At 54.6% G+C, this 13,814-nt stretch overlaps 1 protein-coding gene across 1 annotated transcript in view; it reads right to left on the bottom strand.

Moving 5' to 3' along the window:
• Window positions 1–8,691: 8,691 nt before the first annotated feature.
• Window positions 8,692–13,814, bottom strand: part of EPS15L1 (epidermal growth factor receptor pathway substrate 15-like 1) — a 78,567-nt gene continuing 73,444 nt past the window's right edge. Inside the window, exon 22 of the mRNA XM_006898280.1 lies at window positions 8,692–8,906. Within this exon, the coding sequence (XP_006898342.1) occupies window positions 8,692–8,906 (215 nt within the window). The remainder of the gene's footprint in view (window positions 8,907–13,814) is intronic.

Below are 13,814 nucleotides of genomic sequence, written 5' to 3'. Positions count from 1 at the left end.
GGCTGTGACTCTTCCAAGCAGGAGGCCACTCTGGCCGCCTCGGAATTGCTGACCTTCCAGGTGGCAGCCAAATGCTTAATCACTGTGCCACTGGAGTTCTCCCAGGAAGGAAGCCCTCAACAATGGAGAATGCCAACAATCATGAAAACAGCCAGGACGGGACAAAGGTCCTTTCTGCTGTGCCAGGGATCAGCTGGAGTTGACGGGGTGTTGGCCAGCGACTGATGAGGAAAATGGAAACCCCAAGAAGTGACCCCCAAGGTCACGGAGCTGGGCTGAAGGCACATCTGTAGGACCCCAGGGTGGCCCCTTCCTCATCTCGGGGTCGCCTCTGACCCACCTCTGGAAGAGAAGCTGCCAGCTTCTGGTCTGTGACCTAGAACCCCATGGGGAATCAGGGTCCTAACTTGCCTCTTTGTCTCTCAGAATCAAGACTCCCACTTCTTAGAGACCTGGCACTTACCATTAACAATTGCTACCTCTCACCTTGGCTCTATTTTCTCTATTGTTGCCTTCTAGTGTGGAAACTCTGCCCTTTGTCTTTATACAAGGAAAACAGGATTCACCGCAGACCACTGTGGCCAAAGGCCTTCTGGTCCTCATGTGACAGCTGACACGGGAACCATCGGGAAGTGACGGGATGGTTCCGTACGCAAAGTTTCTCCCTCAGCACCAAATAGGGAGGGCTGTGCCAAATGTTTTGAATAGAGATGATGAATAAAGAGGGTGGTAGGATGTAAGTGGTTCACAGATGGTTGCAAATAGAATAATCCAAGAGCTGACAGTTTGAACCGGCCTGCTCAAACAGTACAATCAAAAAGTTGGCAGTTTAAACCTGCCTAGAATCAAGGAAGAAAGGCCTGGTGATCTCCTGTAAGAGTAACTAAATCCAACCCATGCCTTCAATTCAACTCCAATTCAAAGACACCCTGCAGGGCAGAGCAGAAATGCCCCATAGGGTTTCGTAGGCTGGAAATCTGTATGGAAGCAGCCTGCCTAGTCTTTCCCTTACTGAGCTGGTGGTGGGTTTGAACCACTGACCTTGGGTTAGCAGCTGAATGCTTTTCCTCACAGTGCCAGAGAATAGGGGGAAAAGCCCTAAGGAGCTGCTCAGTCACACTTGGGGTCACCATCAGTCAAAATAGACTTGAGGCCAATGGTTGTTCTGCTTTTTAAATGAGTCAGCGACCTCAGTCTGTTCTCAATGCCCATGTCTTTCTAGAGACGCCAGTCAGACTGGGGAGATCTGGAAGCAGGAAAGCCTCCTGTGATAGCTCAGCCCCACCTCCTCAGTCAAGTGGAGAAACTGAGGCCCAAGGGCCACAGCGCAGAGAAGGTGTGCCGCCCCCGCCCCCCACCAGCGAGTGAGCAAATCAAAGGGCCCGTCCGTGTAAACACTACTGTGGACACACATGCCCCATCACGTCACTTCTCTGGAATAACCGTGCGATAAGGATCCCATTTCCATTTCCACATTTCCTTTGTGTTTTTCCAAAAACAGCTCGTGAGACAATCTGTACGGCTCCTAGGAACTTTTACTGGGGAAAATGTTGGGGGGGGACTTCGGGGGGTAGTGGAAGAGTAACATGTTTCAAAGTCAAAGGAAGCAGATCTGATAAGGGGGCAGAAATATTTACTGCATTATTTAGAGAGGCAGGTCCTTTGTTCCCCGCAAGTTTCCTGTGCAGCTTTATAAATAGCTTTCCCCGGCTGTTCCAGGATGACAATGACCTTTAGTGATGCTGGCTTTGAACACCCAACTCTGTTTACTCAGGGAAGCTGCTGAGATTCAGTCGTATTCTTTCAAAATACTGCTCACCCACACCAAACAACAAATCCTTGGTTCTCAGTCCCCCTGCAGCGCCCACCCACAGAGCCCTCGGGGATGTCAGGCCTAAGCATGCAGCTGCTACCCAAAAGGTCAGCAGTTCGAATCCACCCAGTAGATCCGCAGAGGACAAGTGTCTCGTGATCTAAAAAGATGAAGAAAACACCCAAAGCTGATGCCATCAAGCTGAGTCTCGTAGCGACCCCGTAGGACAGAGCAAAACTGGCCCACGGGGTTTCAAGGGCTGTACTTTAGAAGCTGACTGCCACCACCACAAAGCAGCTGGTGTGTCCAAACTGCCGACTTTTCGCTTAGCAGCCTACCAGGGCTCCCCTGAGAACTCCATGTGTGGGACAGTTCTGCTCCTGTCACACGGGATCACCTGAGTTAGCATCAACGTGCCTGCACTCAACAATTCCAACAGTTTTAACCAGAACTGACTGAAGGCAAGGAGCCAGATGAATCAGGGTCCTCAAGGGCCAGTCCCTGGGAAACCTGCTGTCATAGGTGGGAGGCAGAAGACATTATCCTCCACAGAAAAAAAACCTTCTGCCATCAGAGGTGAACCCCTAGCCCTGTCCCGGGCTGCCGGAATGCAGCAGGAAACCACTGTGTGCCTCGCGCCTTCTGGGTGCTGTAGTCAAGAGAACAGCTCCTACCGTGCTTTGTGAGGTGTGGCTGGGTCTGTGTAGGTCGGAGGACGCTGCTTACTTTCAAAGACCGACCAAGGAAAGAGAAGGCCAGGAACAGTGGGGCAGAGGTGGGGTCTAGACAAGGGCTGACGCTGTGGCGGTCACTGGGCTGTGTTCTCTGCTGTGGTTCCTAGAGCTTTTTGAGTAAACTTAAAACGCCTGACAGTCTGCTTTTCTGGAAAAGTTGTGAATGTTCTCTGTTGTGTAAGAGGCAGGAATTGAGGGTGGGCTGGGTTAGTGCCTGTCTCTGGTGGGCTGTGTGTGCCTGTCTGTGCATGCATGGGGGGGGGGCGGGGTGAGGAGCCCAGTTCACAGTGTGACAGCCCTGCCCTCTGCAGACATAGCCTTTGTCACCTGGACAACACACTCTCTAAAACCACTCCTGCGGCTCCTGAGCCAAGTGTTCTGGCATCGCTCTGCATCCCTGAGAGCCGGCAGCCCTGACAACTGCCCAGCTGGCTTCCTTTGGGCCCCGAGCACGTTGCCCTGGCCCTCCTGCGGCCCCTGCTTCTGCTAGGCTGTGCGAGGCCCCGCTCGGGCAGCACCATGTCAGCGAGCCATCACCAGCCTTTCATTTGTAGTAAAATATTTTATATTAATCATTCAAACGTAATTTGTACAGCAAATGCATATAGCGTAGGGGGTGTCTCCTGTGGCTGGACAGGTTTCAGGGTGGGGGCCCGTGGAGGTGTCACCAGGAAGGCCCTAGGAGTGGGTGAGATATAAGGAGAGGCCACTGTGTGCTCTGCCCCAGGGCCCCTTATGTTGGGCTGATGGGTGGGGGCACCATTCCCCAACAGGAGAGCAGGAGGCAGATCCGCCACTGTACCAGGTGCTCTTCCGTGATGCGGGGACATCTGGCTTCTCCGTGCCCTCTAGCTGCAGGCCCCTTCCTGGGGGAGCAGAGCCAGGGTGCTGCGAGTCCTGCACCCTGAACAAACCACCCGCAGCGAGTCCCCGGCCGGCCCTGCCCAGGCCCCTGCGTGCTGTGGACACTCCGCACGCTGGTGGTCCTGCCTCTGCGAGCCCAGCTGCCCGCCCGCCTAGGCGGCCGGCATGTCGGCCTTGCTGAGGGCGATGGCCAGCTCCAGGTCCTCCTGCTCCTGCCGCCGCAGCCGCGCCAGCCGCTCCTGCTCCGCCTTCTCGCTCTCCCGCTTGGCCCATGCCAGCTGCTGCTCCTCATTGCCAAACTGCAAGGGAAACACGAAGCCCGGTTACTCGGCTTGGTCCTGATGCTGCAGCCGCTGAGCGCAAGGGCGAGGGATGTAGAGGGGCTGGGGGCAGGCCAGGCCCCACAAAGGGTCAGGTACAGGTCAGATCCGTGGGGGATCAGGTGCTGGTGGGACCTGCAGGGGGCTAGGGTACAGGTAGGACTTAGGGTGGGGTGGGAAATAGGCAGAATGCAGAGTTGGAGGGCAGGCTTAAGACTGATGGAAGGGTGGGGGGTGGCCAGGCCTGTGGAGGATCAAGGCATGAATCAGCAGAAGCCTAGTGGTTTGTTAACCACCGCATGGAGCCCCCACCCGACTCAGGGTCTGGAGGTGGTGGAGAGAGGTCATTGGAGCAGAGAGAGGCAGAGTCAGGTGTGATCAGAGCCAACAGGCCCCAGAAGATGCTATCCGAAGATGCTTATAAGAGGCAACAAGTCCACTGAGGAAATGCACAAAGTTCTGGCAACTCCTGAGAGTCCTGCCTGGTAACACTTTGTGGAAGGTCGAGGGGAAGGACAGTAGGCAAGTCTGAGAAAGCAGCAAAGGTCAGCGGTGCTCAAAGGGCTTGGCCGGCGGAGCCATGCGCCCAGACACGGCCTCGACTGCAGATGGCAAAGCCGACAGGGTGGCCAGGAAAGTCCTACTTGTGAGAGGACCCCAGAGTGGAGCAATGGATGGCCACAGCCTGAGACGAGGTGGCCAGAGAGCTCCTGATCTGGAGGAGTTACCTGCCCTGGGACACTTACAGGAGGCCCAGCACTCATGCCACCAGGTTGAGGTGCTTTTATTCCCAGGACGCAGTTGTTATAATGTTCCCCTTAGGAAAAACAAACATACTGTGGAGCTGAGGTGAACCCTGCAAACGCTCAATCCACGTGGGATCCCCACTCACGGGCTACGACCCACCCTCCACCAAGCACTGAGATGACCTCGAGCCGCCCTAAAGATGGCGATGGGCCAGCCTTCCACAGGCGCCCTCGAGCTGACAGACACACAGACAGCACTACAAGGAAAGCATGAGCTCACAGAGCCCCCTGCAGAATTCCAGCAGGAGTTTAGGTTCCAAAAAGAGGGAAGAAGTTGAGTTTCTGGTGGGGACCCTGGGAATGGGCAGCCAATCGGACTGACTAGCAGCTCTGACCCTGTAACAGCTGGTGGAAGCTACAGGAAGGAACAAAGGCTGGACTTGGGGCTGAATCAGGTTAAGATGGAGAGAGATGAAAGAAGAGATGAACAAGGGGTCAAAACCAGGTGAATGGAAATGAGGGATGAGAGAAGAACGAGGTGAATGGTGTAAGGACAGACAGACGGACTGGGAGGGGGGTAGGGGTGGGCAAGTGGAGGGGTGGGGGAGGGGATGGGGAAAGACAATGGCGTAGATGAGGTGATGGGGACGGCTGGTAGGAAGGGATGCAGTCCGATGGGGCAGCGAGGATGAACAGGGGAGAGGAGGCTTGGTGGAGCAGAGGACACCCCCACCTGGCATGTATCAGGCAGGATGGGGCAGGAAGCAGGGGTCAGTGTGACACAAAGCTGTCCAGAACAGGTGGTTGGTTCCTCGGTCCAAGGCAGGTGACCTGGACACATACACAGACCTGAAAGCCAGCTCCCCGCTAGTCTGTGTTGTTTCCGCAATGGCCACTTCTACCACAGAAAAGGGAACTTTCCAACCCACTCACTGGGAGAAAACACGGAAAAAACCACACAAGCTGGTGGAGCCCTTCCCCGGCGCAGCTGCCGGCATCTCTGTCAACAGCACGGGGCTACCACAGAGGACAGCGATCCCCGACACTGGGCCACAACACAGCCAGCCTGGCACCAGGCCTACACAGCCCCAAAGCTGCCACCCAGATGACCCTGCCAATGACTGTACACGTCCACCACTGGAAGCCACCAAATCTCATGCATGGTCACATTAAGGTCAAACTGGTCTGGAGCTCTGGAAGACAACTCAAGAATAGGACCTTCTAAGGCTCTCGGTGCATCCTGAATGCTGAGAGAATCCCTCCCAGTCTTGGAGCCACAGCGCACTGGCCACTGTCCCGTCCTTGGACCACAGCAGCTGGCCAAGTTGCTACAGAATTGTCTCTTCATGTGCCCTTCTGAGGCCTGAGCCCTGGGTTACCAGCTCTCCTCCACCGTCTCCTCACGGACATCGGGCATCACATGCCAGGCAGCCCTGGGCGTCCCAGGGAATCAGCATCACGATGCTGCATCATCACACAGCCTGCAGGGACCCTTCCAGCCACATCCTGTGAGCGCACAGTCCTGACGCACAAACCTCTAACAGCACCACTATCCGACCCGGGGTTGCCCTGCTCTTGACAAGGACTTTCGAAACAGGGCTGCTCTTCTCACCTGGAAACACTTTCCCAGAGAAGAGAAAGATGTGAGGGATGAAGAGGGTCCCCAAGAGCACTGGCCGGCGCAAACGGCCAAAGAAGGACCACTTCAGCTTGTAAGTTAGGGTCCAATGGGCAGCTCGCGTGGGTGAGACCGGCCTCCCTGAACTCCACACAGACCCGTGGCCTGTGATAGATGACAGGGCGTTTTGACTGAGCCGTTTTGATGGGTGTGCGGGTATCAGGCTGGCTGCAGTCACTTAGCTGAAGACAAGGGCTTCCAGCATTCCCTGGGGGAGCAGAAACACTCAGACTGAAGGAACTACCTTTGGTCTCTCCAAGGTGGTTCCAGATGATGGTGTGACTAGAGGGAAGACTGTGCTGGGGCAACAGAAGGGTTGAGAGTTTGAGTCTACCCAAGATACCCCAGAGGAAAGGCCTAGTGTCTATACTTCTGAAATAGCAGCCACACAGGAGGCCCTCTGGAGGGGACACTGTTCCACTCTGACACTGACGACACGGGCGACGGAACTGACTTGATGACACTGGTCAGGGTCCACAGAGAGGGCACTGGTGAGCATGCTTGGCTGCTAAAGACTGGAAGTTCAAGTCCACCCAGAGGTGCCTCAGAGGAACGATGTGTGCTGCTCCACTTCTCAAACACCAGTCACTGCAAACCCGACGGGGCAAAGTCTACTGACACACACGAAGCCACCATGAGTCGAGGTCGACACAATGAGCTGGTCATTACCAAGGGGGACAGACTGAGTCACTGCAAAGCTCCCCTACCCCATGCCTCACCCGTCCACAGAGGCTGACTCACTGGGTCAAGATTTCCTAAACAAACCAACCAACCCATGGGCCATTCCGACCAGGGAAGATGACTCAGACGGTAAAAGGCACAGATGACCTCTTGGCTGGGCAGCACCGGCTGAACCAGCCGGGTCACGTGGCATTAACAGCCAACATGGGGGTGGGGCTCAAATGGAAGCTAACAACTATTTGGGATGAGCCAACCCAAGTAGGCTAAGTGACAGCTTGAAGACTTGGGTCTTAATTTAAAAAAGTCTAAAACCAAACTGGCGGGATGGGGGAGGGATGGGTGTTACAGGAAACCCAACTGCTTTACAGAAAGCCATCATTTCTTCACGTTACCATCAGCTCCACCGGCCCCTCTCTCCACCTGGGAGCTCAGCACCCGAGGTGTGCGGCAAAGGCACCACACTCTTCACACGCATTTACTATTTTGTCCATTCTGAAATAAAGGGAGTGCTGCCCCAGAAAACTCTAGCTAAGGTGAGGTTCTGGGGTCTGACTTTCATTCGCAATGCCACCGATGTGTGTAATACGCATGCCCACATCAGCCACCAGCCACGTCCACGAGCCATTTGTGTCTGAGGATCGAGGGAAGGGAGTGGTTTCTGAACAACTGTGCATGGTAGGCATCATAACAGAAGGCTCTGGAAAGAATCAGGCGTTTGCTGTGCACTGATACTGCAAAGCTCGCTTCTAAATGGACATCCTGGGCGCCGAAACGTCTATAAATAAGAACTCTCACACCCAGCACTGAAACAAGGTCTACGTTGCAAATTCAAATGAAGAGAGCTTTGAAAAAACTGATTACACAGACAGTGAAACCTGTTCTCAGAAGACGACAACATCTGAGGCTCTGAGAAGGGGGGGTTTGTGGACCAGGCAGATACTGAAAACACCCGACAGTTACTGCAGGATCTTTCAAATCCCGTTTCTCACACATAGAAACACTGCCAGACTCTCAGAAGCCTGTGTTAGCTTCTGAAGAGAGATGCCTAAGGCTGCAAAACGACATCACCACCCCCCTCAAAAAAGAGGGCTTCAGAGTGGCAGCGGCTTTGGGAGAATTTCCTGTTTTCCTGTAGGTCATAACGGAAATAAAAGTTACCCCCAAACGAAGCTGCTCATTGTGTCCTGAGCCTGGTACTGTTGTCAGTGGCCTGTGAGTCGGTTTCGACTGCTGGTGAACCTGTCTCTCCAGCAGAGCCACGGAGGGAGTTCTTGGGCATGTCACCATTTAGAAACTGATTGACAAGCCTTTCATCTGCACCTCTGAGGGGGTCTGAATTGCTAACTTTTCAGCTGGCGGTCCGGTACCTTAGCAGTTTGGCCACTGGGCCTGAGCCCGTATAATTCATACAAGACACACAGGATGGGACCTTGATCTCCTGTGTGAGGGAACCTGGGACCTCAGGACAGCAAAACCCTAGTGTCATATTTGCAGTCTTGGCTGTGTGCTTCCAAAACGCCTGGCATCCCAGCTCCCCCAAACCCAGGGACAAAACCACCTCCAGAACTCCTTCGACGACGAGTCCACCAGGAAGCACACTTTATCGGGCGGCACTGACCCCTCCCGGCTGGAAGAAAACGCCCCTTCTCAGAGTATCCAAACCGAAGCTCTTTTTTATTGAGAAGCGTTCGCTTACAGAAGCAGTGGTACAGAATAAATAGTGTGGGTGTGCGGGTGAGGGCGTGCCCCAGGATGGCAGCCGGCTCTGCGTAACAGAGGGGGGGCCCTGAGGAGCCCCAAGCGGCTGCAAGCAGAGGGTGGGGACGGCGCAGCAGTGGTGGCGGCGGCGGGGAGCTTAACTTACAGAGGTGAAGTCTGCAAGCCCCAAGGAGGAGTCTTTAGAAGGCTTAGCCGCAGAGGAGGGAGCAAAGGGGTCTTTTCCACTAAATGGGTCCCCAAACCCCTTTTTACTTTGGAACGGGTCACTGCTGTCAGCCCCAAGTGCCTGGAAGGGGTCGGGGGGCTCAGGAAGGTCGGCCGGGCCGAGCTGGCTTACGGGTGTACTGTGACCTGGAAGTTTTAGGAGAAAAAGAAGAAAGAAACAAAGGGGAGAAAGAGAGAGAGAGAGACAGGTTACTCACTGCGGATAAGGCAAGGCCGAGCCCCCCCGCATTGTGCTCACGGGAACTGTTCCCCGTCTTTAGGAGGAATTGGGGGGTTGAGGGTCACCACAAGGGGTCAGCACGCCTTCATTTCACCCCAGGGGCAACACAGAAAAATGTTCTGGACTCCTGCCCCCAGCGGTAAGAATCCGGGGTGCTTTCCAGTGAGGTGTTAAGGTGCAAGCCATTCACCACCACACAGGTTATGGAGTCCGGAGGCAGCACAGAACACAGACAGCTCCTTGTAGTTTGAAAGCAGCAGGGGTGCGGAGAGGGGTTAGACTTAGGACTGAGGAAGATGTTAGCGTGTTAGTCACCGGGGCCTGGAGGCAGCTCATCAGATGCCCACTGGACCATCCTGGGGGGTGAGGCTCAACTTTGGTAGCTGCCTGGTGACTCAAGGGAGTGAGATTTGTGCCTTCTTGGGCCTTGGCCAAGGTCCCTGAGTGGTGCATGCAGTTTACACGGGCCCAGCAATCAACAGCCTGAACCCACACAGTGGTGCCGTGGAAGAAAGACCTGGTGATTTACTTCTAAAAAAAAATTATCACCGACACTCCTCTGGTACTCAGTTCTACCACAAACACCACGAGATGGTGCTAACAGACACATGTGTGGTCTACCTGGGGGTGAGGGGCCTTTACCTGGGGGCAGACAGGTGTTCAGAATCAAAGGGGAGGCGCCCCTGAGCCACAGCTGGGATGTGATCTAAGGGCCAGTGCTATCTTCCAGCGAGTTCTGCCAGCATGCCAGAACATTCTGCAGGAACTGGAGGTGTCCAGACACTGCCCAGCTGGCAGGCGTGGCTGACTCCAGTGCCCAGCAGGTGCCTGCCAAGACCTGGGAGTAGCGTGGCCTCTGGCTGATGTGCACACGTCAGAACCGGGTGAGAAGTCACGACGCGAGCGTGAGCACCAAGAAGCGTGCTTAGCTTCACATCCTTGGTCACAGAGCTCATGTAAGAGAAGCACCAAGAGCCACATGCAACTGTCCCTTTTGGCCTGGACCACCGGTCACGTGTCCAGACAGGCTTGGGCCCTGAACCGTCCCTGAGTCCCTGCCATGCCTGAGCCTTGACTCTATAGACTCATCGCCCTGGCCACCAAGTGGAGATCACACCAGTAAAACCACTTGGAACAAAGTGAACTCTAGTTCATGGCAATTCCGTGTGTGTCAATACAAAACGGTGTTCTCTGGGGTTGTCAAGGGCTGACCTTTTGGCAGGAGATAGCCAGACCTTTCCTCTGAGACACCTCTCAGGGTGTGGAACTCATACTATCAACCTTCGGTCAGTAACTAAGATTGCTCACTGGGGGTCCCCTGTCCAGGGGAGGCCACCTCCTCTGTAGTGAAGACAAGCAAACCAGGCCAGACATTGAGCAATGCCTGTGAGCACTCGGGCCAGGCTGGCATCCATAGGCCACTGAATGACTTCAACGAGGGTCTCTCTCTTCTATGGCTGCAGACTCAGGGTTAGCACTGGTGTCCCGTCACACTGGCCACAAAGCTTTGCTCATACTCTTCCCTCTTAGCCAAGTCAGTCATTGCCTTTGACTGCCCCTCTGGCTCTCTCCTGGATCACCACCGCCTTGCCCTGTCACCTTCAGCTCTCTTGAAAGGCAGGGGCTTCTGTAGCCCATCAAGCTGGACCTGAGACCTGCATGCCCCCTGTGGCCTCAGCCTGTCTGTGCATAGGCTGGTGGACACCAGGAAATGGCATCTGCCAGCGCCATCATTCTTTCTTCTCACCCTCGGCCAGGACCTGGCGTGGGATAAGCAGGAGGGTGTGGGGACCGATGGGGTTCACCTGGGGAAGTGGTCCGCCTCTGCCATGCCTAGGGACTCAGCGCCCAGGAGAATGACTTCATTAATACAACCTTCCCCAGTCACCTTGTCCAGACGCTCAGTGACTCCCCAGGCTCCTGGTCTACCCTCCAGGTCCTACGTGCCGCATTTGCTGCCTTCTTCCCCCCAGTGCCTACTGCTCCCTAACCTAAAAAAATTTCCCCAATACGTCTGGTTGAGCTGGGTTGTAGCCAGCTTTCAGTGACTATCCCAGCCTACTTCTTGCCTCATTTCTTGTGGATTCTTCAAATGGACAGTCCTGCCTGCTGCATCCCCGGGCCCAGAAGAGTAAGGGAGAACTCTCTGACCAACTCCAATCAGGCCCTGCCTCAGTCTCAGGTCCCACAGTGAATCAGAGCATGTCTGCTCCCACAAAGGTCACTTTACGAGTGGCCACCTACTGATTCATGGTGACCCCATCTGTCCACAGGTTTTCAAGGCTGTGACTTTTTAGAAACAGATCGCCAGGCCTTGCCTCTGTGGTACCTCTGGATGGATTTGAACTACCAACCTTCCTACCAGCAGTTTAGGGCAGACCCTGGTGCCATCCAGGCACTTCCCTTCCCTAGTGCAGGGGGAATGTGTCTAACTGCCTGAGGCTGGGACCCCAGCCTCCTGTTATATCGGCCAAGCCAGCATTTTCTCTGAAGCACAGTTCACATTGCTCACTGTTCACACGGCTGCTGAAACCACTGTTGTTTAGAAATCATGATTGTGTTCCAATAAAACAGGGCACAGCAACGCCTGGTTTTCAGAGAAAGAAAAAAAAAACCCCACAACACACCACCACCAAAAACAGCCTCTCATGGCGCTGAGTGTTGGTGCGGGTGGGCTGGGCACGTGGGTGGGGGGCTGCAGGCTCCCCACTGGCTCAGGGCTGCACGTGCCACCGGGGTTTTCTGCAGAGAAGCGTGTGGCCATGGCTGCATCCTCGCTACTCTGTGACCCGATCCCCACCCTGAACCATCATTTATTTTTAGCGGGTGTGTTTTTAAAACAACCTCGCTCTAGTTCCTGCTTTTATGTAACCACTTCTGCTAACTCCTGAATCACTTTTCCGATTTTTGGAGGGGCAGCTAATCTGCAAGGTGACCAAGGAGCTCCGCTGGCCTCCGCACTCCAGAGCAGAGCGACTGTAATCACCAGGCCAGGGAGAGGTTAGGTTGGCAGCTGTCCTCAAGTGGGTTCTGACTTCGGGGGACCCCTTGGGTGCAGTAGAGAACTATTTCACGGGGCTGTTAACAGCTGGGCTTTTCAGAAGCAGACTGGTAGGCCAGAGCCTCTGAGTGGATCTGAACCATCAACCTTTCAGCTGGTAGTTTAGACTTGACCACTTGCACCACTTAAGAGACTCGAGAGGGTCAGAGGCTGATGCTTTTTAGCAAAGCCAGGTGCCAGGAGAGCAGAAAACTTTTAGGAAGGTGCATTTTAAAACAGAATGGGGGGAAGCATTCGATTAAAAAGCCCCAAAATTAAAACAAAGAACACACAAATAAACGAATAAAATCCTCTATAACCAAACCAAGATGATGCCTGGTTTACAGCTCATTCCTAGATGTCGGAGGTGTGACCTTGGCCAGCCATGGACCAAAGAGGAACGAAACCTTGACACCACCATGCAGGGCTAGGGAGTGTGCTTGGGGGTGGGGGGCTCAGTGGGAGGGGGACAGGAATTCAAGATTTGAAGAAAAGGTTTTAAATGGGCCTTATTTTGAAACCACAGCAGTTTCGACAGTTACCCAAGCGGTGCACCGAAACCACACCCAGGGCGGACTTCAGCAAAAACAATATGAACCTGCTGGTTTACCACAGCTCCGAGCTGTCAGAAAAATGTGGGGGCTGGCCCCACCCAGGAGCGCGTGGCTTTAATCCTCCTGGGTCTCCACTCTCAGGCCCCTCTGGCACAGGGCTGGGGGTCGTGGCCAGCTTGAGGGGCACCCCAGCTGGACAGTTTGAGAGCAAACCAGAAATGCAATCCTTTCCATCATGCTTTTCAGGAAACCTCTGCCTGGAAATCCCTCAGCAGCAGCCACTCTTCACGGAAAAACAATGGAAGAAGAGGGGGATGTGCAGGCCCCGGTGCTCAGAGTTCAGGCAGAACGAAAACCTGGAGAGAGAGTGGGTTCTCTCCTTTGAAGTCCTGACTCTGGTACAGAGAAAGAAGTTCTGGGAGGTTTATGGTGTCTACAGATCAATGTATAAAAATACTAAAACACCCGGGTACGTGCTGTAGTTCACACGTGTGTGTATGGTCTTTGCTGTGTGCGCACCCTTTTCTGTGCATGCGTCTCGATGTGTGTTTGCATGTGTTGGGTGAATGGTGACTGTGTGTGTCTGTGTGAGCATGTATGTTATATATCTGTGCGTCCAGGGCTCTGCCTGTGTTGTGTTCTGTGTGTGCCTGCATGTCCGTGCTGCATGCCAATGTGTGCCCTCCTGTGCATGTGTTCATCCCAACCAGATACCTGCTGGGCTCTCACTACAGATTCTCAGTTGTAGTTGGAAAACATAGTTCTGTAGATGACAGATAAATGCAATAACAAGAAAAACAAACAAGCCGACCAAACCCATAAAACACAAAGGGCATGTTCCTCTGTGGTGAGGACAGCTGCCCCGCTTCAGCCACCTGCCCACAGCCCGGGACGCTCACACAGGATCAGGCTCCCAAGACCCACACCGACAGTGGGGAGGGGGCCTGGGCAGCTCCTCAGCCTTGACTCTGCCCCTCTCCCCCAGCAGGAAGACTGACCTGGGGAGGGGGCAGCACCGAGCCACCACCCTACAGGGGCTGCCCACCCAGTGCCTCGTCTGCTGGCCCCCATCCACGACACGTGGGGAAGCTTGCCTGTAGGCACGAGAGAGGGTGGGTTCCTGCGGGCAGCACCACCACGGGCCCCGTGGGGAGGCCACGATCAAAGCAGTACCAGGCAGCGCAGCCTGCAGATAATATCTGAGGTTCACGAGATCGTGG

Source organism: Elephantulus edwardii, unplaced genomic scaffold (genome assembly GCF_000299155.1).
Source record: "Elephantulus edwardii isolate Elephantulus edwardi_28Jun2011 unplaced genomic scaffold, EleEdw1.0 scaffold00226, whole genome shotgun sequence".
Taxonomy (NCBI): Eukaryota; Metazoa; Chordata; class Mammalia; order Macroscelidea; family Macroscelididae; genus Elephantulus; species Elephantulus edwardii.
This window is presented reverse-complemented; position numbering and strand designations above follow the sequence as displayed.